The 27,572-nt window shown below is 50.3% G+C and overlaps 1 protein-coding gene across 3 annotated transcripts in view; it reads left to right on the forward strand.

Moving 5' to 3' along the window:
- The window catches only part of Cfap77 (cilia and flagella associated protein 77), a 130,325-nt gene that overhangs the window by 59,983 nt on the left and 42,770 nt on the right, over positions 1-27,572 (forward strand). For all 3 annotated transcript variants that reach the window (XM_052725280.1, XM_052725281.1, XM_052725282.1), the window contains exons 2-3: positions 10,791-10,890; positions 11,999-12,224. In XM_052725280.1, coding sequence (XP_052581240.1) covers positions 10,791-10,890; positions 11,999-12,224 — 326 coding nt within the window. The remainder of the gene's footprint in view (positions 1-10,790; positions 10,891-11,998; positions 12,225-27,572) is intronic.

Raw genomic sequence — 27,572 nt, forward strand, 5'->3', positions numbered from 1 at the left:
GAGCTGGGGGCTCACAGAGGGAGGCTGGCTGCTCTGGGGAACAGCCGGGCAGCCAGGTAGGCAGGCTGTGAGGTTCAGGCAGCCCAGGGCCATGAGAAACAGGGAAGGGCTTGAATGGGGTGGCTGGGCTGGACCTAGGGGTCTGGAGCAGTCGTGTGCCTGCTGTCCCAAACCTGGGCTGGAGAGGCACTGTGGAGATGTTAGCAGCCAGTGGGAAGGCAATCGCTGCTGACTGAGCACGCCTGCTGGGCTCGGTCCAGGAACTTCTCTGCTGAGGAGGCTTAGTGGGTGAGGATATGGGGTGGGACATAGACAACTCCAGGGACGTGGAACCCACTCTGGCCACCTTGGTCCTCCCATCGCTGGCCTGCTGTGTGGTGATGAAACCAGCGTCTCACCTGGTCTCAATATATATATATATATATATATAATATAAAATAAAACACATGCATAAAAGACCCTGCTTTTTGTCCTTTTAAAAAACGTTGCTACTTTGAGAGAGTCTCCTGGAGACCAAACTGGACCCAACGTCCTGCTCCTGCCTTCCTCCACCTCCTCAGTGCTGAGATTATGGGATGTGGACCGCCACAACTGCTTCATGGGATGGTGGCGACGGAGCCCAGGGCCCGTGCACCTTCGGCAAGCACTCTTCCAACTGAGCTGCCTTTTCTTATTTTTTAATGAGAAAAGTGACATCTTTAGCCACATACCCTCACACAGCATTTGTGCTTCTCTGTTCCTCCCTGTATTAAAAAAAGAAGAAAGAAAGAAAGAAAGAAAGAAAGAAAGAAAGAAAGAAAGAAAGAAAGAAAGAGAAAAGCATTAAAAAAATAACAAAAAAACATGATGTCTGGATGGTGGTGATGTATGTAAAATGCTGAGTCCTGCTGAGCCTTTTTTTGGTTTGTTTGATGTTATCTTACACAACTTTGATCATATGTGGATGTGTTCTTCCGGTGTGTGGCTTGTGGTATCATTATGCAGTGTTCAGACAATGCACACCACTCAAAGCCCAGGCTGCCTGGGTCCTTTGATGCATAATGTGCCTCACTTCCCGTGATTGTTTATCTGAGGCTCTCATTATGGAAATAAATAAATATCCCTATGCTAATAGCGATCACAATTTGCATATATATTGTGCTTTTCATTGGAAGATCTTAAGTTGTTTTACAGTAATGAACTACCCTGAGCACAGGCACAGGGTATGTGTGTGCATATGTATGCAGAAGTGGGACGGTATGCGGATATTTATTTAATGACTCCTGGGCAGTAACTGGGATTTCACCTCTCTCAGTTCTAATGGGATGCAGGATAGTGAAGGGGAGGCTTTACAGTGCCAGACCAAGCATCTATTTTGTTTAGATGCTGGCTAAGGAGCTAACAGGTTATACTGTATGTGGTAACCAGGAAGTGAGGGCGGCTGATGCTTTGGGGGGCTCGAGCTCTTGGGATGGACATCTAAGGTGGGTCTGGAACTCAGGCATCTATCTCCCTGTCATAAATAAACACATTTGTGCCATTTTGGAAAATGAACACATCTCCCCATCTGTCTAGAGCAAATTTAGTTTGGACTACCCAAGTGCCAACGCTGGCCATCGGCACCTGTTTTCACATACTTGACTGGAAATGAACACTCACTGAGGATATAAAAGGGTATGAGGTGCTTGGGCTTCAAGGCTCAGCCACTTCTCGGGTCCCAGGGAACTTCAGAGTGAGGCAGTTGCCCGTGGGAAACGTCACCTGTATCTGCCTGGGGGAGGTGCCTGTGGTTCTCACAGGGCCACCAGCCTTAGGCATTTCCGGGGCTGCCCACCAGCCCTTGCTGGGGGGTGGTTTTTCAGAGCTCCGATCCTTGTGTTGAGGAGTTGGAGTTAAGCTGCTGTTGTAGAAGGACTGGGAGAATCCCAGGACCCCCTGGGACGGGAAGAGAGATGGTTTTAATTAGAGCAGAGGATGGGACTAAGGCGGAGAGGGATGACATGTTAATAAGGTTTAATGAAGCTGTCTGCTGATGGGGACAGCTGTCACCCAGAGCTGTATTCCAGCCAAGCCACTCAGTGACAGAGGAAACTCCGGGAGAGAGTGCTTTGAAGGAGGCTGGGGAGGGCAGGGTGGCCAGTCTGGAGCTGGGATTCTGCTCCCTGCAGTGAACAGCCCTGGGATGAGGGATGAAGGTTAGGGAGCCATGCTGAAGTGGCTTCCGATAGTTCACAGTTCTCTGATGTACAAAACCAAGACGTGCCTCTTGCAGGCCTCAAGGACTTGGGGGAGCTGTCTTAAAAGTCAGTTGTAAGAATGAGGAAGGCAGGATTTGAGACGGATAGGATTTTTTTTTAGTTTTTCTCTCTTCCTGACCCTCTGTCTCCCATCTGTCCAGTGGGAAAGATATATCCTCCCTTACAGGGGTGAGGGGCTGTGTGCGCCAAGACAGAGAGGTGACTTTAATCCAGCTCACCCCTTTACTACTAGATTGGATCAGATACAGACTTCCATTTGTTTTCTTAAGATTTTATTTTTATTCATGTGTATGCGTGTCTATGTGTGAGTGTATGCTACACGTATGCAGTGCCCTAGGAGGTCAGAAGAAGGGACAGATTCTTTATAGCTAGGGTTTCAGGCAGTTGTGAGCTGCCTGGTGAGGGTGCTGGGAACTGAACCCAGGCTCTCTGCAAAAGCAGCAAGCACTCTAAACACTGAGCCATTTCTTCAGCCCTACATACAGACTTCTTTAAGATTCAGTTTGCTCATCTGTAAAATGGGGAGAGTAACCCCACATAAGGCATTCTCCGAGTTCACAGGGCACCATGCATGCCTTGCACACAGGAGATATTAAATGTTTATTCTTTTCCTTGTTTCTCTTCACTAAAGACTGCATGCCAGTTCTTCGTCTGGGGAGGGAGTTCCCAACATCCACAAGGCCCAACAAGCTGCCAGACTGCCTGCGCAGGACCTTTCCACAGCCCAGCCTGACTGCTGGCCCAGAGACCTCTTTTGCAAGTGGCCATCTCTTGTCCTTTCCTAATATGAGAGGCAGGCTGTTTGGGGACCCACGTGGCCCCCCAAAGCTGAGATTTGTGACTGAGTGACATCAGCTCCACAGATGTCAGAGTGAGGTTGCCATGGAAGAGCAGGTGACCGCCAGGCCTCAGGTCTCCTTGCAGCACAGTGGCAGCTGGTCTCAGACACCTGTCACCACCTGTTTGTCCTAGTCTAGCATTCAGGGTCAAGAACCCCCCCCCCCCGCCCCGAGCACACCATGCCACATTCAGCTGGTGTCCAACAGCCCAGGGAGGGACCCAGGGTCCCCTCTGTCAGGCTGCTTCTCTCCCCAGCCTCTGGAGAGCTGCAGAGCACTAACTGGGCCCTCTGCTTCCAGGAAGCCCCTGTATCACCCTGGGCTCCTCTGCCTTCCCTGGGGCCTGCTGGATTCTCCAGAAAATGCCAGTTAGAAACACATGTCTCTCTTTTCCTGACCACTTTATCAGACTCAGCAGGACGTAACCATCCCATGTCCAGCCGATCTAAGCACTGTTTTCCGAAGTGGCCTTTCCACGTCTCTCTCCACTAGTCCACATATCAGACAGTAGCCTCAGCCTGGGCTTCTCCCGGTATCAAGAGCTGTCTGGGAATGGCTGTGAGGCAGAGGCAGCTGGATCGTCTCCACAGCGAGTGTCAGGACAGCCAGAGCTACACAGAGAAACCCTGTCTCAAAACATACACACAGACACAGACAGAGAGAGAGAGAGACAGAGAGAGAGAGACAGAGACAGAGAGAGAGAGAGAGCAAAGGAAGGAAGGAGAGGGAGGGAGGAAGGAAGGGAGAAGAGAAAGAAAGGAAAACTACTGCTGTCCTGTGATAGCTGCCCCGGGTGTGGCGGGGGTGCAGTGGGGGTTCGGTGGGGGTGAGGTAGGGTTTCTGGCGCTAACCTGCGCAGAACTGTTAGTATCATTTACAGATGTCTCGGAGTGTGTACACACACATACTTCTCCAGTGTTGTGTCTGCTGTTTTCGTGTTGCTGTGACCAAATACCCTGGGGGGAAAAACAAAAAAAAACGACTTAGAAGAGGAAGGGTTTGTCCTGGCTCCTGGCTTGAGGGCACAGTCCGTCATGGTGGGGAAGCATGGTGACAGGAGCGTGAGGTGGCTGGTCACGTGGCATCCACAGTCAGGAAGCTGAGTCAGGAGTCCAGCTAGCTTTCTCCTTTTTATTCAGTTTGGGTCTGCAGCCCATAGGATGGTGCCACTCGAAGCATGCCTCACAGGGAACCGTAAATCCAACCAGGTTGGCAGTGAGGATGAGCCACTGTGGCTATCCACGACATACCGATCGGATCGTAGGCTAGGCAGACGCTTGGCTCTAATAGCTAATACCAGGTTTCCCACGGCTGTGCCAGTTCACAGTCCCACAGATCATGAGTGATCTGATTGCTTCAGATCTTGACAGTGCCATTGAACTTTTATTTTGTGCTTTGCCGAGGCTGAATACCTTGATGTGTGGGCCTTGGCTATTCAGACATCTTCTTTTTTTTTTTTTGGTTTTTCGAGACAGGGTTTCTCTGTAGTTTTGCACCTTTCCTGGAACTCACTTGGTAGACCAGGCTGGCCTCGAACTCACAGAGAGCTGCCTGGCTCTGCCTCCCGAGTGCTGGGATTAAAGGCGTGCACCACCACCGCCTGGCCAGACATCTTCTTAATGAAGTATCTATTCAAGTCTTTTGCTCGTTTTTCTACAGACATGATTTTCCTTTGTATTGATTTGTGACTGCTCTTTATATAGGATGAGCACGAGTTTTGTCAGACCACGTGTCACAAATAACTTGTCTCATTTTGTAGCCTTGGAGGTTTTAAGGTGAAGCATCTGAGCGTTCCTCATTGCACTGCTGGTGCTCTTGACTGTCATTGAGTCCTTTCTGTAAGGCAGTTCACTTCCGAAGAGCAAGGCTATGTGGCTACTTTGATCTCAGACCTCACAGCACAGGGCTTGGTGTAAAAAAGGAGCAAACTGAAGATCTGAGGAGTAAACACAAGCAAGCTCCGCCCCAAGGTGATTTCTGACAGCCAGAAGTCCCTCTCTGCTGAGTCCCAGGCAACAGGTCTGCAGAGCATGGAGACTGAGGCACCTGCCCCTTGCTGAAGGTGGCATTCAGCTCCCGATCTGTCCATTGTTCTTCTTCCAGCTGGAAGTCGGCCCACCTGCACCTACCCTGAGGGAGGCAGGGCCTTGCAGAGAAGCCGTGTTTTAATTAACTTCCCAGCAGTCATTGGCGACACCAGTTTTCATAAACAAGCGAGAGGCCAGAGCTTCATCTATAGTCCAGAGTGAGCTGTGTGGAAGGGATTTAAAACCAAACCACACAGCAACGTGCCTGCCTAGAACCCAGAACCCCCGGCTCTCGAAGGAGATTGGGGTCGGAGGTTTGAGATGTGGAAGAAGAGGGAGAGAGAGGATTGGCCAGCTGCTTGTGGAAAGAATAGAGACTCCATGGGAAGGTGTGCTGTGTTCTCCAAATTCACTCGTGACAATCCTAACCTCCAGGGGTACTGACAGACAGAGCCTCGGGAAGACAGTCAGGTCTGGGGGGGGTTGCTCACAGTGGAATTTGTGCCCCTCTAGGAAGCAGAGGAGAATTTTGGGTCTGTATTCTCCTCCTGTGGGGCTTCAAGTGAAGGGTAGCCACTCACTGACCAGGGAGGCAGGTCCTCCCCAGACCTGATGGGCTGCTGTCTAGATCTGGGGCTTCCCAGCCTTAGAGCATCTAGAAAGAACTAATGATGTTTATGCTATCCAGTGTGTTGTTGTGGACTATTCCTTCAAACTGTGTGAAGATGTGTCACTGGTTGTTTAATAAGGAGCTGAATGGTCAATAGCTAGGCAGGAAGAGGTTAGGTAGGACTTCTGGGGACAGAGAGGTCTCGAGGAAGAAGAAAGGCAGAAGAATCAGGACATGCAGGAAGAGAGGTAAAAGCCACAAGCTGCGTGGCAGCATGTAGACTAATAGAAATAGGTTAATTTATGTTATAAGAGCTAGTTAGAAACAAGCCTAAGCTAAGGCTGAGCTTTCATAATGAATAATAAGTCTCTGTGTCATGATGAGTTTGTCAGCACCTGGTTTACCACAGGCCTAGTTCATTCATGCCCTTATCCAAGCCGTGTTTGCTAGCATCTACTGCATTGCTGGGTACTGGGGGAAGCCAAATGTAACCTATAAATATGTGATCACATATTTCAAGTCATGTTAAGATCAACTGAGTTGTTTCACCCTCTTAAAAATCCATATATATTGTTCTAAAAATGTTAAAGTGACTATTCAAACAAACAAACAGGGTTGGGCAAATAGCTCAGCTGGTAAAGTACTTGCCCTCCAAGCACAAGGACCTGAGTTTGATCCCCAGAATTCATGCAGAGTGAACGTGGTGGTACATGTCTGGGGTCCCAGTGCAGGGGAAGCGGAGGCCGCAGGAGGATTCCCAGGCTCAACCTAACGGGCAACCTACTGGCTCAGTGAGATTCTGTGGCAAGAAAACAAGGTGGAAAGTGTCCTGAAGGATGGTACCTAGGGTTCTCCCTGACCTCCATGCACATGCACACACAAGCACACATGCATGCATCCCCCCATCCCTCCACACACACTCACACACACACACTGCATCACTGCCCTCATAGGACACACAGCCTCCAGGAGACAGAGTGGAGCTAGCCAAACACTGGGCAATTGCTGACTTAACTACTTTCCCTCACACTTCGCCCATGGCTTTGTTTGAGATGTAATCATCATAGCGCCCCGTTCACCTCTTCTCTGTGTGTAAGACGTACGGCCCTTGAGTTAACTGCTTTTCTCTCCTCCTAGAGAACTGTTCTTTAGTCAGCCCCACCATCCCTCACTCACCATCCAACCCTGACCCAGAAGCCTCGCACCTTCCTGCCTCTGTGGACAGCCTCTTCTGGGCATTCACATGACGGACTCTTGCGGCATGTGGCCCTCTGTGTCTTCCTTTGCAGAGTGATGTTGTCAAGGTGCAGCATGCTGTGGGAGATACCGTTATGGGCTTTGGGGAGACCATGACCTTGAAAGGCATCAAGGAACCTGTCCAGACTGCCATCCCAGAGGCTTCTTCCAAGAGGCTTTTACAGATTATTTATTTTTTAGCCTGCCATGGTGATATACACCTTTGATCCCATCACTTGGGAGGCAGGGGCAGGCAGATTTTTGTGAAAAAAAATTTTTTTTTGGTTTTTCGAGACAGGGTTTCTCTGTGTAGCTTTGCGCCTTTCCTGAATCTTGCTCTGTAGACTAGGCTGGCCTTGAACTCACAAAGATCCGCCTGCCTCTGCCTCCCGAGTGCTGGGATTAAAGGTGTGCGCCACCACCGCCCGGCTTTCCATGAATATAAAGCCAGCTTGGTCTTCATAGTGAGTTCCAGGCATGTCAAGGCCACATAACGAAACCCTCTCTCAAAAAAAATACAAAACTATTTTTATTTATGTGAATGTGTGTGTCTGTATTTGGGTATGTGTACCTGATTGCAGTACTCATAGAGGCCAGAAGGGGGCATCAGATTCCCCTAGAGCTGGAATTACAAGCAGTGGCAAGCCTCCCAACGTTGGTTGGGACCTCTACAAGAGCACTGCACACTCTTAAGCACCAAGCTATTACTCCACGCCCCCAAGGAGCTTTTTATCTTAAGCATCTATTGCACACCTACCATGTGTCACCAAGAAGAGGAGCCTCAGGGACTGTATGACCCGTATACAAGAGGGCCTAGTATGTATGTTCCTGGCAATGAAGAGGTGTACTTCCAATCCCCAAGTGAGTGGGAGAGGATGTAAGAATGATACTGCCTAGCATGCACAAAGCCTTGGGTTTGATCCCTAGCCCTACACAAACTGGGCATGGCAACTCAAGCCTGGAATCCCAGCACTTGGGAAGTGGAGGCAGGAGGATCAGAAATTCAAGATCATCCTTGTCTCGGTGAGCTTGAGGCCAGCTTATGTTACAAAAGATCCCATCTCAGGAAAGTACAGACACTCAGATGGGGGAGAGGACACTTTAAGTTTGGGAATGAGGGTGTGGCAGTGGAGACAGGGCTGGAAGGGTAAATGGAGACCAGGAGTATAGGAGATGGAGCCAGGACGCCTATCGGTCCATCAGCTGATGGTGGGATACTCTGCCTCAGCCGCAGGGCTACAGCCAAAGCTGCAGAGGCAGCAAGGGCTGCAGGTGAGGTCCTAGACAGCTAGCTAGAGCTGTGAGCAGCTGAAGGGCACTCCCCGACTTCTGCTCCTCCACACCCCAACAAGGAGGGGGGACACCATGGAACACTTTGTAAGCTGGGAGCTGCCAGATCCTCAGAATGGCCCAACATGGGCAGATCCTGGGAGACATAATCCCGGCCACTAGGGGGTACTCTCAGCCTGTGACCATAGATACACCAGCAAGAGTGTGTCCACGGTCCACAGACTGACGGCACCAGAGAGCCACATGGCCCTGACATTTACTCAGCTCATGGGCTGAAGATGGAAAACTGGGATTCCCCCCAGACTCTGCCCCTCCTATCCAGGGCCATATGCAGTCTCATGCTCCCCATCTGAAAAGTGGGGGTGATGAGCCCTGAGCCTCTAGATCAGTGGTTTTCAACCTTCCTAACTCTGCGATCCTTTAATACAGTTCCTCATGTTGTGGTGACCCCCAACCATAAATTTATTTTCATTGCTACTTCATAACTGTAATTTTGCTACTGTTACGAATCCTAATGTAAATATATGGTCTTAAGCGACCCCCTGTGAAAGGGTTGTTTGACTCCCCAAAGGGGTTGTGACCCACAGGTTGAGAACCACTGCCCTAGATGGTTGTGAGAAGTGAATGAGCGCAGGCATGGGAGGAACCACAGGAGAGTATTCACATGTGAAGAAGAAGGTGTAGGAGATGCTCTGTGTGCCTGGCAAGGCAGGGCCTCCAGCCTCAGGGAACTTCCATTCTAGAGAGGTGTGGAGCTTAAGAAAGAAGCCAGTCCTAGGAAAAAGCATAGAGTGGTCCACTGTCAAGACAACTGCCCACCTAGAGAAACATCAGAAATGCTGGGTCCCTGCAGGCATCTGCTAGTCAAGCTATGCCCACCTACTAGAAGATTAGAGTCAAAAATTATTATTGTATTTCAAGGCAAGGTTCTCTGTGTAACCACAGACAAAGGGTTTTCTGGCTGTCCTGGATCTCGCTCTGTAGACCAGGCTGGCCTTGAACTCACAGAGATCCACCTGCCTCTGCCTCCCGAGTGCTGGGATTAAAGGCGTGCACCACCACCACCACACCACCACCTCCCAGCAAGTCAAATATTGTTAGCAGCTAAGTTTGTTTAACAATCTACAGATGTGATGAATGTCTAAAAATGTTCACATGTCTAAAAAGCTTTAAAATAAACGGGGTGTGTGTAAAAAGTAGAGATAAATGCATGTAGTCTCAGTTGAGAAAAGACAAATATGGGACAAGCGGACTCAGCAGGTAAAAGCGCTTGCCGCCAGTCCTGACGTCCTGAGTTCAGCTCTTGGGACTCTCACGGAAGGAGAGAAGGAGTCCCACAGCCTGTCCTCTGTGCTGGCTAGTCTTCTGTCAACTCGGCACACGCTGTAGTCATCTGAGAGGAGGGGACCTCAGCTGAGAAAATGCCTCCCTAAGATCTGCCTGGACATAAGCCTGTAGGGCATTTTCTTAATTAGTGATTGATGGGGAAAGGCTCAGCTCATTGGGGGGGGGGGCACCCTTGGACTGGTGGTCCTGGGTTCTATAAGAAAGCAGGCTGAACAAACCATGGGGAGCAAGCTAGTAAGCAGCATCTTCTGCTTCCATGGCCTCTGCATCAGCTTCTGCTTCCAGGTTCCTGCCCTGACTTCCTTCCATGGTGGCCTACAATGTGAAAATGTAAGCCAAATAAATCCTTTCCTCCTCAACTTGCTTTTGGTCACGGTGTTTCACAATAGCAATAGTAACCCTGACTAAAACACCCTCTGTCTGCCACGCTCACCTCCATAAATAAATGTTAAAAAAAGAGAAAGAAATAGAGAAATGTAAGCAGCTGATATGTACACCCCCCACTCCCCGCCACTCTCAATACGCCCAAGGAAAGGAGGGCAGGAGCAGGAGCAGCCCCCGGGGTTACATGACTGCTCTGTGCTCAAGGCATGTCCACCACTGTCTAGGGTGGCTCCCAATCTTGCAAGATCATAGAAGAAACGGTCTAGCTTTCCCTACTGTGGGTCCGTTGCTCATTCCTATGTGAGGGTTCCTCACATAGGCTAAATCTGCCTGTCCTGGACAGACTCCTCATCCCTTAGGAGTTGTGGGTGATTTGTCTCTAAAATGGGGGGCGGTCTGTGGCTGATGGTGATGACATCCTGGAAGAGCTTTCTGCACACCCAGAAGGTAGGATTCACTATCCAGATGCCAAGAGGGTGACATGAGTTCCCATGCCCGCCCCCAGGTGAGAACTCAAGAGGAAGCGGCTCCCCGCGGGCACCTGTGCACTGTTGGGGCTGTCCTCGGCAAGTATGCAGTGTCCACAGTGTCCTGTCACCTCCTTCAGTTTTCTTGAACTTTTTTCCTGTTCCAGGATAATGGGTCTGGACTTCCAGACTCAGCTAGCTGCTCTGCTGTGTAGATGCTTCAGGACTCCACGTGCAGCTTGCTTGCCACTCACAGGAAGAGCCCTATCAGCCCCCTACTGCCGGGGGAGACTGTGATCACTTCCGCTAAGTCTGAGATTCCGCCCCTTACGTCAGCCCTCTTCCCCCAACAGGCAGAGCTTGGCAAGCCTCGGGAGAGAAGCTGCAGCCTGCCTGGCATCAACTTCAATTACGGACTTTACATCCGGGGGCTGGATGGAGGGGTTCCTGAAGGTGAGTGGATGTCCTTGGGAGCACAGAGATTGGAGAGGACTCTTTTTTTTTTTTTTTTTTTTTTTTTTGAGCTGAGGATCGAACCCAGGGCCTTGAGCTTGCTAGGCAAGCCCTCTACCACTGAGCTAAATCCCCAACCCGAGAGGACTCATTTGGATGAGAGACTCACACCCCATTTTCAGCCAGATTTGATAAAGCTGCTTGGCAGGGACAGAGGGAAAAAAAGAGGGAAAGAGCTGGTATCCCAGTGGTAAGACCACGGCCAAAGAGGAGAGTCATGAGGGGTTCAGGAGTGAGGGGGAGGGGACCATCAAAGATTCCCCCAGTGTGGCTGTCCTTGTTCTTTACCAAGAAGTAAGCACCGAACAGTCTCAGGGCCAACCCCCGAGGTCCCATTGGAAGTCAAAGCCAAAGTCAAGCCAAACTGGTTTGGTTTTTGTTGTGATAAAATATTCTGACAACAAAGCCAGGCAGTGGTGGCACACACCCTTAGTCCCAACACTGGCAGGAAGATCTCTGAGTTCTAGGCCAGCTTGGTCTACAGAGCGAGTTCCAGGACAGCCAGAGCTACACAGAGAAACCCTGTCTTGGGGAAAACCAACCAAACGAACAAAACTTTGACAACAAACAGTTTAGGGGGTAGGGAGGCTTATTTAGCTCACAATCCCAGGTTACTACAGGGGATCCCCTTACTGCAGGAGAGTCAGAGGCAGAAGCATAAAGCTGATGGACATATTACATCCTCAGTCAAGAGCAGAGAGAGTGAATGCACACCTGCTCACATGCCTGCCTGTGCTCAGCTTGACTTCTCTACTCTTACATAGTCCAGGACCCCCTGCCTAAGAACGGTGCCACCCACAGTGGACTGGATCTTCCCACATCAATTAACTTAGTTAAGACAACCCCCCACAGGCTAACCCCATGTAGACAATCTCTCCTTGAAACTAAGTTGACAATTAAAGCTGACCATCACATGCCCGCTTTGGGATCTCTGGGAGACCTTGCTGGCCAGGGCCAGGCAGCACTGTCCCCTGTGATGGGAGTGATGGGAGCCCTGTACCCTCTCCTCCCACTGACACCCACCCTCCTGTTGTCTCCTTGCCTGTAGCCATTGGGCACTGGAATGTGTTTAAGCAGCAACCCACATGCCCCCATGAGCTGACCCGGAACTATATTGCCATGAACCGTGGGGCTGTCAAAGCTGGCCTGGTGACTGCCCGGGAAAATATGCTCTATCGTGAACTTAATGACATCCGAATCAGCGACCAGGAAGAGCGGCGACAGAAGGAGCCACCCCCTGCCCCTCCCAACGTGACCTTTGGGATCCGTTCACGGTAAGGTCAGGGAATCCAGCTCCTACCTTCTCTGTGGCTAACGAGGGTGACAAGACCACCGGGGAACAGAAACAGTTGTACACTGGCTGAAGATTTTTCTCATTCAAGGTCATTGGTCAGGTGTGGTAGCACACGCCTGCAATCAGAGTACTTTGAAGGCAGAGGCAGGAGGATAGGAATTCACAGTCATTCTTGTCTACGTTGCCAATAAGTTTGAGACCAGCCTAGGCTACATAAGACCCTGTCTTAAAATAACAAAACAAAACAAAACAAAACAAAACAAAATCTACCAACTGGGGCTGGAAAGAGGGCTCAGACAGCCAAGTGCCTGCTGCGAAAGTATGAGGACTTGAGTCTGGACCGTGGCTAGCCAGGAGCCTTGCCTCAGTTCCCGTACCTGTATAGTGGGATCATAGCAGTGCCTGCCGCCTCCTTGCTAAGAGGTTTTAAGACTTAACTTCATTGAAGACTCGATTATAGCAGCTGGACAGTGAGCCCTCGGCACACATGAGCTGTGTCGTAGTTAAGATGATGCAATTCAAAATGTAACCCAAGAGCGAGGAGATTGGGGGCTGGAGAGATGGCTCGGCAGTGGTTAAGGGCACTTGTTGCTTTTGCAGAAGACCCAGGTTCAGTTCCCAGCACGTACATACATGGGGCTTACAACCATGTGTAGCTCCAGTTCCAGGGGACCTGACACCCTTTCTGGTCTCTGTGGGCGCTGCACACACATGGTGCACATACATGCATGCAGGCAAACACACACTCACATAAAATAAAGGTAAATCTTGTTGGGTTGACTATTCCATGGTAAACTGTATTATTAGTGTTTGACTTATGAAAGCTCTCCTGCCGCAAAGCATCAGACAAATGTCGAAAATCTGGCCTGTACCCCGGAAGCCTGGGTTACCCTGAGAAACAAGCTCTCTGGTCCTATGATCCCATAGACCACAAGGGTCACTGCCAATATCAGTGCCATGGACTTTACAGCAAAGACATGACCAGTCTGGAGCTCAGATCAGTCGCTGCAGACCTCCCTAGTTCTGCGGACTCATGCCGGCCTCCATCAGAGTGTCTCTCTCCAGATTTTCCCCCTTACGTCAGCTCATGTGCATTATGGGTACCCATTTCACCCTGACTCCAGGGAAGGCCATGGGCTCAAGCTCGGCCGTTCAGGGAACCCAATCCCCTGCCCCCAGGAACTGGCTACACCACTCCTCTCCTGTTTTGTTTGTTGCTTGCTGGTTGGCTGGAATCTCTTTTTCCTCTCATGGGTTTATTGTGGTAAAATCAGGCAATACAAGACCTATCATTTTAACCCGTGGGGATGGGCACATTCCTGTCACCGTCAGCCACAGTCCCTCCTGTTGCTCCTCTTCCCAAACTGAAACTCACCCCCAAAAGTCCGCCAGCTCCTAGCAGGGAAGCCTCTGCTTAGGCCTCAGATGCCATCTGACGACATTCTTAGTCTTTGGGTTGGTGGAAGAGGGGTTCTGTGTGTACCTTACGAAAGGCTGTTAGCTCAGACACAGGTGGGCAAGGAAGGCCTAAAAAGGGGGCTAAAAATAGCCCAAGAAAATCTGGCTCTGGGCCTGCAGCATTCCAACTCTCTGCAATCCTTAAGGTCAGTCAATCAGCCTTGTAGAATGTTTAATACCCAAGTAGCTTTTCCTGGGAACTTCAGTTCATACCATCTCACCAGGAAAAAATACTCTCATTCTTCAGAGTCCAGTCCAGCAACCCCTTATCATTAGCATGCCAACCTCCCATTAGAAGTGCATTTCTGTGCACACCACCCTTAGAACCTGGAATGTGGTGTAGACGGAAGTTTCTCAGGTCCTGCCTTGCCCAGCAGTCCAGACAAATCTCTACCACCCAAGGTCTCACAGCCACTTACAAAATAATCACTCAGAGGCTTATATTAATTACAAACTGTTTGGCCTATGGCTCAGGCATCTTACTAACTCTTTCATCTTAAATTAACCCATTCCTATTAATCTATATGTCGCCGCTTGGCCATGGCATTACTGGTGTGCTGGTATCTTGTTGTTCCTTTGGCAGTGGGATGGTGTTTCTCCTGACTCTGCCCTTCTTCTCTCTGTATCTCTGCTTGGATTTCCCTCCTGGCTGTAAGCTTTCTTGCCATAGGCCAAAACAGCTTTATTTATTATCCAATGGGAGCCACACATATTCACAGCATAAAGAAAGACATCCCACAGCACTTCCCCTTTTCTGCCTAATCAAAAAGGAAGATTTTAACTTTAACATAGCAAAATTATATATAACAAAACAGTTATCAAGCAAGATAATATCTAGTCTATTTGTATTTGGTAAAATTAAAGAAAATATTCTATCATCTATCTTATATTTGAAAACTGTAACTATAACTATCTAGTGTTAACTCCATCAAAGACCCCAGAAGGATATAGTATTATCTGAGTAAACAGGAAGTACATTGCAAGCAACTTTCATAATTCTAGAAATGACAGAGACAGCTGGCTGCCTGGACAGTCATCCAAAGTTCCTCTGTAATGTTGGGGCGTCTGTCTTCAGCCTACAGGTTTGAGTCTCCAGCATAGCTTTCAGTGAAGCAGGAAATTTTTAAGGAGTGTTCCGCCCATTCTGTGACCCCTCTCTCCTCTCTTTTTAAGAGGTCATGTACAACAACAAGAAGCATGGCCTCCTTCGGGGCCTATAGCCCAAGGTCACGGGTGGAGCAAACACCACTACGATGTGGTAATGGTGAGGCCTGTGGGAAAGTTGCTTCTGGGTTGGACTGATCACCTGGGTTCTTGGATCATGGCAGTCCAACCTCGTGAAGGTGCCCTCCTCATCTGCAGACTGTAGAGTTACCATGGTAGCCCACCCTGTAATCCTCAAGACAGTTTGGTATCAGGGGTCTGGGTCAAGAGTCAGCCTCTGGTACCAGTTCTGTCTCTGTTCCCAAGTCCCCAAAGGAGGGGGCACTGGACAAGGAGCCTGCCAGCTTAGTTCAGCTCAGCTCAGTGAACTACCTGCTGTGTGACCTTGGGAGCTCTGCTTACCTCTCTGAACTTCTTCCTACTTTCTCCTGTTTTATATATGGGCTTCTAGAATGTGATCGCTGTGTCTTGAGTTTTGACAATCTTTTTCACTGGGAATTTTGTTCCCTCCTCCAGTGTAATAGGGGAGCCATACCAGTAACCTCATTCTCTCTCCCCATTTTTCTATAAACCTTCATTAGACATTCACTGGAGACTAGTAGAGGTCCTATCTACCCACAGGAATTCGGGAGGGGTTAACTGACCTCCTCAAATTCATACAAGTCAGAGCTTGGCCCAGATTCTTAAGTAGACTTCTATTTGAAACATTAAATATTAGAACATACATTAGCAATCACTTGACTGGGAGCTCTTATTGAAAACAGGAGAAGTAGAGAGTTCAGAGAGGTGAGGAGAAAACTCCAAGGTCACACAGCATTGCCGCTGATGGAGTCAGGCTTCCAGTCAGGTGGCAGGCTCCTTATCTGAGGCTCCTCCCTAGGGTCTCCTTCTTTCTCATGTAGGCATGGCACAGACACCCAGAACCTCTGGTCCCTGGGGGCTTCAGCTTTCCATCCTTCAAGTCAGCTGGTTTCAAAAAGGCCATGCATTATCATCAGTTCCCAATATAAAAATCTTAAATTGCTATAAAACGGAGTGGCCACAATTCCAGGGCAAAGACGTGATGAAGTGCCTGCTGCATCTCCTGTGATGGTAAATGAGCTTTGCATATGCAAATTGAATGGATTTTAAAATGGTATTTAATGACAATTTCGTAGTCGACATTAACATTAATTGCAGAGAAATGAAAATGTGGCATTAGGTTGCTGTTAGCCGTGAGTATCGGGCCATAAAGCTCTATCTTTATCAGTGAGGCCTTTCCCATGTGACAGGGCCACTCCACAAATTGCAGACAGAGGGCTTTTATGGATCAGAAATATCCCCCAGCCGGCCTGATCAGCATCAATTTCGCTTTATTTCTTTGTAAATGGAGGTTAAATGGCCTCAGGAAGGACTTGGAGCTGCCCAGACTGTGTGGTAAGCCCCTCACCCTTCTGACTTAAATGCCTGGGAACAGTTAAAAACCCATCGCCCCGCCCTGTAATGGGGCTATTACTTTAAAGTTATGGGTTCAAGGCCCATTCCCTGGTGATCACCTTTAACAAGCCTCCGCTGTATTTATTTCTTTACTTTAAAAGCATGTTGAAAACCAAATCAGATTATACTGGAAGGCAAAAGAATTGTGGGAGTGATTTGGCCCAATAAATAAATAATGAAGTAAATGATCAGTACCTACATTCCTGTAAGATGTGTTAAAACAAAGTCTCAGACAGACTAGATACACCAAGTGGGAAATAGCGTGCTAAGCCATGGTAACCGCAAGAAATCCTAGAGAGTGCAAAGGCCGAATGCAGACCCCACCTTTTATGTTTCCCACGGGTGTACCCCTCTTTGCCAGACACCCCCAAGTTCAGGCTCATGCAGCCTCCTGTGCCATGTGGGCGTCAAGCCCAACTTTGGAATCCCTCAGTTACTTCCTCGGTGGTGAGATTCCTACTTTTAAGTAGGAGAGGTGCCTTGTAATCACCAGTCTTGGACCCCCTAAAAAAGCAGAGCTCTGAGCAGTCGCCTGGAAGACAGGGCCACATGATCTGTGGGCACAAGAGGAGGAGGGACGGGGGCAAGGCAGAGAGGTTTCCTTGTCTCGTGTGATAAGTTTTAAAAAAGAGAGAGGGCTGGAGAGAAGGCTTGGGAATCACCAGGCAAGAGTGAAGACCCGACTTTGGACCCTAGAACCCATGTAAACCTGACAAGCATCTGTACCTGCAACCCTCCCACAGAGACCAGAGGAAACTGAGGGAGGGGCTCCAGGGTGTGCTAGCCTGGTGTAAGCAGTGGCAAACGAGAGATCTGTCTCAACCAAGGTAGAAGGCAGGCACCAACACCTGAGGGTGTCTTCTGACCTCCACGTTTGTGCCATGGCATTTTCAGTGTGCACCCACATCACACACTCATCACACACATACATCACATACCCACATAATACCCACACATCACACACACATATCATACACCTACATCACACACATCGTACATACACATCACATACCCACATCATACACCCACATTACACACATATCACATACCCACAACACACACACAGATCACACACCACACACATCACACACATCACATACCCACATCATACACCCACATTACACACATATCACATACCCACATCACACACACAGATCACACACCACACACATCACACACATCACATACCCATATCATACACACACAGTGTCAAAAGTTTGGGTGAGTTGCTTCATTAAAAAGAAACAAGGCAGAACTGCACATAAACACTGGACTTCCTGTGCTTCTAGACTGATGAGAAACCTGGGCAGTTGGGTCTTACACCCCACCGGCTGTGCTTTGCGCAGAACCCATGCCCTCCATGTATCCCGTCCTTGCTGGCCTGGCCTCTCTCAGGTCTGTCTTAGGGGTCTTGTTCTGGTGAGGACTGATAATTGCTTTATTATGATGTTCTGAAACAGCATCACATGTGTCCCAGGCTGGCCAGGAACTTGCTATGAAGGCAAGGATGGCTTTGAACTTCTGATCCTCCTGCCTCCACCCCTCACCCCCGTCCCCGAGTGCAGACATCACAGCTGTCCCGCCACGTCTATTCTTGATCTCTTAGCTCACCATGGTCCCTTCTTGTCCTTTGAAGTGCTGTTCTAACACTTGGACATCAGAGTGTTTTGCATACACAAAGCTAACCACTGCCATTTTCTTCTGTGGCAGGGTCAGCTTGTACACCCCATGGCCTTGAGAGGGAGGGTCAGGCTTTATCTCAAAGAGAAACATGAGGGGTATAGGGTTTGTATAGGGTCTGGCCCCAGCTGGGAAGGCTTCACCTCTGCAATCAGCTGGGAAACACTGGGAATTCTCCAGCTCTGCTTCACTGTCCCATGGCAGCATTCCAGCCAGGGTGGGATTGTCAAACCTCATCACCAGTGCAGAAGGCCATAACACAGCTCTCAAAGCAGGCTGCATCCTGAGGCCTGTACAGAGACATGTCTGCAGGCCAGAATTGTAGCTATTAAAGGCCTGCTTAATTATTAATGTATTTTAATAAGGGCTTGTGGGGAGGGGGTGCCCATGCCCCTGCATATCTTAATTGTTCCTGCTGTTAATTGGTCCTGTGTTCTCAGTAACAGTGAGTCAGAGATATGGAGCCAGGGAACAGCCTGAGCCGGAGCTGGTGGAGTCCAGGCAGCTGAGGCTTTCCTACTGCTCCGCCTCATGCCACACTCAGGGAGAGTCACCAGTGGGGTCCATCATCCCTCAGCCAGCAAAGGGTACCCTGATCACAGGCCAGATGAACTGTACACACACCTGTCTGTCACTGTTCCATATTGGAAACCCTTATTTACATCCTCACTAAGTGACAGTACAGTGTCAGTGTGTGCGTGCGTGCGTGCGTGTGTGTGTGTGTGTGTGTGTGTGTGTGTGTGTGTGTGTGTGTGTGTGTGTGTGTGTATGTCCCTTTAGATTCTCATGTTTTCAGAGAGGAGACAGAGGGTTGGAATGGCAGATTCGCTTGCCTGGGCCTGCTCTGCAGTGGGGCTGGGAACTGGTATAGCCTGAATGTGGGTGACAGGGACAGAGGCACTAACAGACACCATGCAGAGGTGACATGGCAGAGGGTGACACTGCACTTTCCCTGGGGTCAGGACAGCGGGTTAGATTTCCTGAAAGTTCTCAGAACTCCATCTAAACATAACGGAGCTCAATGAGGTCCCCCCGACCCCCTGAATGTGGCACATTGCTGCTAACCAGCTTGGGACGGGGAGAGGTTTACTTGACATTCAGTTAGGCTCTACCTTTTAAAGGCTCCCCACCTTCCAGTTCAGTCCTGGGCTAGGGGCCACAGCACACATGTCGCTTCCTTGCCCTTCCTCTTCCTCCTCTCCTGACTTCCACATCCAACAGACTCAGACTCTGAGGCAACATTCCAAGGCTTCACCGCGCTGGCTACTCCAGGCCTGCCTCTGCCCATCTCTCCATCTCCAGTTCTGACTAGAGGCTCTTAGCTGAAGAGGCCTTCAGTGAGCGTTGGCTGACTGAATGCATGATCACACGACCACACTGGGATCTGAACCTGGAGCCTGTAGCAATCCATTGCTTCTACAGAGGCCTTGGCTCATCCCGCTGGTTTGATCTGGACAGACAGATCAGGGAGCTGAAAGCTTTGGGGTGGTGGAGGAATGAGAAGCAGTGACTACTACCTCTTTCTGTAGTGCTGTTCACCCTGTCCTCAGGCATCGCCAGCCTGAGGGACGAGAGTGAAGAATGGAAGAAGTTTCATAGGCGGTTAAATAAGTGCTGCCCGCCTGACAGGCCTTGTGAATCTCTCTGCCAAGCGGATTTATTTATCAAATTTATGGTGGGCCCATCCATCACACTGCCTTATTTTGCTTCTGCTGGAGCCAATACCCAAATCCAAGCCAGACACCCAAAGTCCTGGGAGGGGAGGAGATGCTTAGCTGTCAGGGCTCTGTGGCTGCTGAGGGGCCTGGCTGACCGCAAGAGGGAGCCAGGAGATCTGGGAAGACCCAGCTGGGAGCTGGGAGGAGAGAGCAACCGCGGGTCCTTCCCAGGATCCAGCTGGCCTCACACCACAGTAGCTGCACCTCAGCTTCTGGCTGAGTTTCCCTTCTGGTTGCTCAGGCCCCAGAAGACTGAGGTGGTCATTGTTAGTCTGGAGGACACTGGCCTATTGTGAGTGACACTTGGGGTTCCCTCCCCAACACAGCAAAGAAAGAAAAACGACACCAGAGCCTTAGTCTCTGGCTGGCACACACAGGTCCTGGCTAAGGTTTGTTGGAGGAAAAATGTGGTCCCGGTCTGTTTCAGGCTTCGAGACAATGACTGAAAGTAGAGAGTCTGTCTGCCTGAGACTCTGAGAAGGGACCGAACAGCCAGGCATTCCTGTCACTTCACAGACTCTGCTGACGGTGCACAGCATGGTGCTGCCTCAGACACTGTGTCCCTTGGCTGCATTAGAGGAAGAAATTAAAAAACAAGGGAGGTGACCCCTTGATGCTCGGATCATACCTGGAGCGCCACATTAAAAAATGCCAGGCGGGCCGGGCGGTTGGTGGCTCACGCCTTTAATCCCAGCACTCGGGAGGCAGAGGCAGGCGGATCTTTGTGAGTTCAAGGCCAGCCTGGTCTACAGAGTGAGTTCCAGGAAAGGCACAAAGCTACACAGAGAAACCCTGTTTCGAAAAAACCAAAAAAAAAAAAAAAAAAAAAAAAAGCCAGGCGGAGCTGGGGACGATGGGTCACTTGGTGGTTCGCTTGCCTGACATGGTTTGATCACCCCCATACTGGATAAGACCAGGCATGGTGGTGATTTATGGCTGTAACCCTAGCACTTGGAAAGTGGAGGCAGAAGGATCAGAAGTTCAAGGTCATCTTCAGCTACATAAGGAGTTCCAGGCAAGCCTGGGCTATATGAGACCTCTTCCAAAAAAAAAAAAAAAAAAAAAAGAGAGAGAGAGAGGAGGAGGAGAAAAAGAAGAAGACGATAACAATGGCACTAACATTTAGGAGAAGATCTGCTAACAGGACAGTAGCCAGAGGGGAGCTGCCAGGATGGTGTGTGGGGCAAGGAGGGAGTGCCAGGAATGGAGTCCTGCAGTTGACTGGGAAGAGATGCCGAGAAGACACCACATCTGGCCTCAACTCCTCGAGGCCATGACAGAGACAATGGAGGGGCTTCAGAGACCCACACGAGGACCACTGACTCTGCGGGCCGCACTCCTGGCTGGTGTTCTCACTGTCTTCCCTATGTGACCTCTGAGTGCAGCGGCGAGCATTTCCTACACACGATCCCATTAACTGCTCCCAATTCTAATGAATGGGAACTGACCTCCCTGTTCTGTCAGTGAGGAAACTGATCAAGGCTACAGAGCCAGTTGGTGGTAGTGCCAGGGTTAAGCCAAGCCTCCCTCCACGGTGACTGTACACACAGGCTTCCAGGAGGCAGAGCAAGACCCCGGGGGAGAATGTTGCTCCTCATCTGAGCTGCGACTGTGGTGATGGGAGTGGCCTGGTGCAGTTGTGCGACCCCCAACAGCTAGATGTACTGGGAACAACTGGTTATAGTTTTCAGCATGACCCTGAGCTCACTTCTGAGGACTCAGCTCTCGCTGGAGCAAAGCCACTGAAACTCTAGGCAGCTCCTGGAGTGAGCACAGGCATCAGGCATGGAGTTCTATTCTCTCATTAAAGGTCACAGGGGATTCCAGAGGTGGTAGTTCTGGCTAACATCTGAATCTGTCCAGCTGCCCAGCAGGGGCAGGAGTCTCTGGTCCTCAAGGTTGCAGGCTTCCACAAAACTGGATCTCCAGGGACTCAGGCTGAATGGGGTCCAGACTGAGCAGTGGCCTGAGACAAGGTTGCACTTGGGGTTCCTTCCTCTTTGGGGTGCTCCCTCCTTTCCTTTCTCATGAGCTTTGTAGCTAGAGCCAGGACAGAGACATTTTTCATACGGTGCTGTTTCCCCTCTGGCTCTCCGGCTGCCCAGACAGAGATTTATCCCCAGCCTGCTGCTTGCAGTATGGGGACCAGGGGGCCTGTAATGGATCGCCTGCGGCTCCCATGGGGCCTGTCCAGGCCGAACCCCATCCATCAGGAGCTGCTGGGTGCCAAGGTCAGCGCTAACAAGGCTGGCTGCTTCCTCCCGGGGCTTCTGCATCCTGGGCTGCCAGCCCTGCTTCAGGTTTTCCCAGTTAGGCTTCGCTGAGAGCTGGAGGCCAGCGCAAAGTGAGCTAGGGACCAAGCTCCCAGCTGCGGGCCTCTTCTCCCTCTGCAGCATCCTCCTCTCCACACCTTGCAACACAGGGTACAGAAAAGGCATGCTGCTGTGAGTTGCATGGTGAGAACCAGTTTCCATCCCCCCTGCACGCTGCCCTTTCTACCCTTCCCTCCCTTCTTGGAGGGGTGATAGGCTGCTTCTCCTCTTGCCCCCAGGTGCCAGGAGCCCCCAGGGTGAATTTTCCCAGCCCTCTGGAGAACATGCTTCTCAGCCACCTTCCTTCCCACTTCAGCCCAAGGCCTCTGCCACCCTGGGGGTGGACACCTGTGCCAGGGAGCTGCTAATTGAATCACCCTGATGACGAATGTTAACAAGTTGCAAATGACCCCCTAGACAATCTAGAAGTCAGGGCTACCCTGGGATGGTACCTCCCCCTCCATCATTAGCTCTTATGTTAAACCCACAAACAATTAAGAAGTAATCTGTGAGCCCAGAGATCTTGGCATCTAATTAGCTCTCAGAGTCCTGCCAGGGCCTGGTCACCGCCCTTTCCTGTTGTACAACAGAAAGCCAAGGCATAAGGCAGGAGTCGGGGCTGACCAGCCCTCCTCAGTTCCTACAAGAAACAGATGGCCAGCAGGGTTAGAGTCCTCTGTAGGGAATCTCTCAGAGTGGCAACCTTCACAAAATCATAGGTCTGGGGGTGGAGTGTACCCTGGGAAATTGTGGATTCCTTGGATGGAATGTCCCACCTGAGACACAGGCATCTCTGTGTGTGTGTGTGTGTGTGTGTGTGTGTGTGTGTGTGTGTGTGTGTGCGCGCGCGCGCGCACAGGCACACATGCATGTGCATGTTTGTGTGACAGGGTGACAGTGTGCACGTGGAGGCCAGGGGTGTCGTTCCTCAGGCACCATCTATCTTGTTTTCTTGAGGCAGAGCCTCTCACTGGCCGAGCAGGTTAACTAGCTGGCCACAGAGCCCCAAAGATCCGCTGTCTCCACTTCCCCGGTGCTGGGATTAAGTGCGAGCTCCACACACTTGGCTCTTTTTCTTGAGCTCTGGAGCTCAAATTCAGGTCCCGGTTCTTACAAGACAGGCACGTACGTGACCGACTCAGGCATCTCCCAGTCCCACCTTCTCTCTGCATGCTTCATGTTCTCTCCTGAGAGTCACCGGTTTGGACAGCAGAAGCGAGGTGACTTCTGATCCAGGCTGATAAAGTGGGCTGGCATGCGTTGGAGGAGTGAGGGGTGGCCATCTTCTTCCTCAGTCCTATAGGAGGGCTTCTGTGGGCCCCAGGACATCCCTGCCTTCCGGAGCCATTTCTCCCATTCACATAAGTCTGCAATAATATTTTCTGGTTCTGCTGGGGTAAGGGAAGATACATTCCAGGCTGATTTTTAAAAGAAATAAAAAACCATTTCATGGGTCCCTGAAAGTGTGTTGGGACTTTGTAACTTGCCTCCGAGGCCAGATGGACACACAGACTCTACCTCATCCTGCTTAGCCACCTTTCAGGGCTCTCCATCCTTCCCCCGACTCCAGGGCCCGCTCTGTGGTAGCTGAGGTGGGGTGATGTGAACAGCATGTGGTTAAGGGCCCCCTTCCATATCATGGGGCTAAGGGCTTCCCACATGAGACAAGGCAGCACACCAGCTTGGCTCTGCATTCCTTTAAAGCCACTGGTGCCATCTCTGGGGTCGCCTCCAAATTTCTCAGTGTGATTAATGCAGCCTCTGCACACATCGGAAAAATGGATGTGACTTCATCTCTAAACTGTTCTTTGAGCTTTTGGGAAGAGAGCGACGTGAAGTATTTATGTTGTATAAGAGGCAGAGACCAGGTTACAAGGCCATGACGTTGCGGATGAACGGGGAAGCCCTGGGTACAGTAATAGGGAGTGGTGGGGACTGTGCCAAACCCAAGCTCATGTCTTGTCTAACAACAGCACCAGATATATTTTTTTTTTTTTTTTTTTTTTTTCGAGACAGGGTTTCTCTGTGTAGCTTTGTGCCTTTCCTGGAACTCACTTGGTAGCCCAGGCTGGCCTTGAACTCACAGAGATCCGCCTGGCTCTGCCTCCCGAGTGCTGGGATTAAAGGCGTGCGCCACCACCGCCCGGCCTTTTTTTTTTTTTTTTTTTAATGAGGGCAATGGTCTTACATGTATTGCCCAGGCCTTGAACCATGCTCTCCTGCCAAGGCTCTTGCCTCTGCACCTCAGACACGTATTGACATGTGGAAATGTCAAACAGACAGAAATGTACTTTTGGTCTGTGGCCATCTGAACCTGCAGAGGTGGAACCTGCAGATGAGACTGTACAGGTGAAATCGGGCAAACTCAAGTAACGTCAGTGGGCCGTAGCAACGCCACCATCCTGGGAGTGACGCTTTGCTACAGGGTTGCGAGATATTATGGGCAGGAGAAGCTAGGTTAGGGCTGTACAGGATGGAGGTCTGTGTTAGATCTTAACACTGCAGGGGCTGCTACAGTGCTCTTCATGGAAATGTGTGTATGCGTGTGTACGTATGTGTGTGTGTTCTCATGTGTGTATGTGTGCATATATGCATATGTGTTTGTATGTGTGTGTTGTGTATGTGAGTGTATGTGTGTGTATGTATGTGGTGTGTGTATATGTATGTGGTTTGTGTATTTGTGATGTATGTGTGTGGCATGTGAATGTGTATATGGTGTATGAGTGTGTGTATGAATGTGTATATGAGAGTATTGTGTGGTGTGTGTATGAGTGTGTGAGTATATGTGTGTGTGGAGTGCCTGTGTGTGTGGTGTGTGTATGAGGGTGTGTGGTGTGTGAGTGTATGTATGTGTGGAGTGTCTGTGTGTATGGTGTGTGAGTGTGTGTCTGTTAGTGTGTGGTGTGTGTGTGTGTAGAGTGTCTGTGTGTGGTGTGTGAGTGTATGTGTTAGTGTGTGTGTGTCTGTGTGTGTGTGGTATGTATGGTATGTGAGTGTGTGTGTTAGTGTGTATGGTGTGTGTGTGTGTGGAGTGTCTGTGTGGTGTGTGTGTGTAGTGTCTATGTGTGTGGTGTGCAACTGTGTGTTTGTGTGTGTGTGTGTTGTGTGTGTGTGTGTGTAGTATCTATGTGTGTGGTGTGCAAGTGTGTGGTGTGTGTGTGGTGTGTTAGTGTGTGTATGTTAGTGTGTGTGTGTGTGTGTGTGTGTGTGCGCATGCGCTGGCCAGTGAACTCCAGGAATAGTCTTATCTCCACCTCCTCAAATGGATGACAAGCATGTACCACCATGCCCACCTTTCCACACGGTTTCTGGGATCAAACCCGGGTTGTCATGACTTCACAGACTTCACTGACAGAGCTGGCTACCCAGACCTTGCAATGGAAGAAAATGCAGACCAGCACAGGGGCGGGCTTGTTGCCAGAGTTTTAAACACTAGTTAAGTCCTCAGTGACGTTCTTACAGTCCCTCGGGAGCCACACCATGAGCCCTCTGTAGCCTCAGCTCTGCCGAGAAGAAAGGCATGCTGGGTAGCAACGTGGTGCTGTCTAGGCCATCCCTGGACGCTATCCCTGGACGCCATCCCTGGGCCTGGGGTAAGTCACAGGAGTGAGAGAGGACAAGAGGTCTCTTTAGATGGCATCACCTTGGGCTATGGGCTTTTGTGGTTGTTGTTTTTAAGTCAGGATCTTACTGTGTAGCCCTGGTTGTCCTGGAACTCACTATGTAGACCAGACTGGGCCTGAACTCATAGAGATCCGCCTGCTTCTGTCTCTTGAGTGCTGGAAAAAGTGTGTACCACCATGCATGGCTCACAGCCAAGGCCCGTGGACTGTGCGAGGCCCAGATGGAAAACACTGTCCGGTTTTCTTCTTTTTAAATTATTTTTGAAACAGGATCTTGCAATGTTGACTAGTCTCAAGCTCCATATGTAGACCAGGCTAGCCTCAAATTTGCACCCATCTCCTCGCTTTGTCTTCCCGATAGCTAGATTTCCAAGTATGCGCCACCACACTTGGCTCATTGTCCACTCCTTCATCCCCTCGAGGCTGTGTGAACGCCCATGCCAACAGCTCCTGGCTCCCCAGGAGCAGCAAGCCGCTGGCATATTAGGGACGGATTTTAATTTTATTTTAACAAAATAGCTGTCTCCACTGGAAGAGGCGTCAAGCGTGAAAGAAGGGCCCATCTGGAGTGGAATCACATTGAACAGACCTCCGTGCTGTCATTGATTTTCTAGGAAGAAAAAAATCGCCTCTGGCTACTAAACGGAATTAGTAGTCACTGATGACCAATTATTTTAGCCCGCTGTGAACGGAGCGCTGCACTGAATCCAGTTTGTCAGACCCGAATCTCCTTCTTAAACACCTTTCAACAAATGTGTACCTAAAGTCCCTCAGAAGGCGTCTTCACTTTCCTGGCTCCCGCCAAGTTCTGGGCTCGGCAAAGTTTTAATGAGCATCTCGGATGAAGATGAGCTTCTATGAGAGGGCCCCTCTGATCCACAGAGCTCTTGCGCGGAGGCGGCGGGCGAATCAGAGCTGTCAGGCCTCATTTGTACCCACCCCGCACCTCACTGCACCCATGTCAACCTAACATTTGCAAACGATCCCCTCCATTTCCCTTGTGTGCTCACCCCGAGCCTTCATTGGAGATCAAGCCTTGGTCTGGGGTAGCAGTCGCAAAGCTTTGAGGATGGATTTGATGGGGCGAATCTGAACTTTCTCAAGGCACACCCGGAGCCAGAGCTGGGTTTCGTTTCATTTATTCCCCACTTTTTGCACCATTAGACTTAATTGTGACATGGTGTGGCTAAGAGTGGAGCATCGGGGCCGGAAGGGACTTCTCTGAAGGTTCCTTCCAGGTTTAGAGCAAAGGATTTGTCAGAACTCTTAGCAGTGGCTCGGCCATCACAGCAGAGGCTGTGTGAGAATCCACGGGCCGGTCCCCAGCTGACTTCAGAGCCAGGGGAGGCAGCAGGGCCCAGTGCAGGCGCCCCACTGTGGAGCAGTACATTTGTAAGCCTTGCTATCCAGAGAAAATAGAGCACATTTTCGTTCCTTGGGAGCCCTGACATCTCCTTGCAGTCAGTCTCCTTCCCTTCCTGGGGGACCCCAGGTCTCACCAAGCTCTCCAACTCTGATGTGGACCTGGCTCAGTTCTTCCCGCCCCTCCCAGACCTGTGTACACCGCCCCCCCCCCCCCCCCCCCCGCCCCGCTCCCTCTGTGGTGATATTTTGTTTGTGCTGTAACAAATAAAGCTTTCCTTGAGATCAGAGTGCGCAGCTAGTTACTAGTTAACCATAGAGGCCAGGCAGTGGTGGCACACACCGTTAATCCCAGCACTTGGAGGAGGAAACAGGGAGATCAGGAGTTCAAGGCCACCGTGGACCACGAGATTGAACCAGTCTCAAAGAGAAACAGAGCCAGGTAGTGGAAGCTCACACCTTTAATCCCAGCACGAGGGAGGTGGAGACAGGAAGTGATATGGCTGGGTGGAGAGAGGAATCATAAGGCGGGCTC

Source organism: Peromyscus californicus, unplaced genomic scaffold (assembly GCF_007827085.1).
Source record: "Peromyscus californicus insignis strain IS unplaced genomic scaffold, ASM782708v3 Scaffold_7__1_contigs__length_154581171, whole genome shotgun sequence".
NCBI lineage: Eukaryota > Metazoa > Chordata > Mammalia > Rodentia > Cricetidae > Peromyscus > Peromyscus californicus.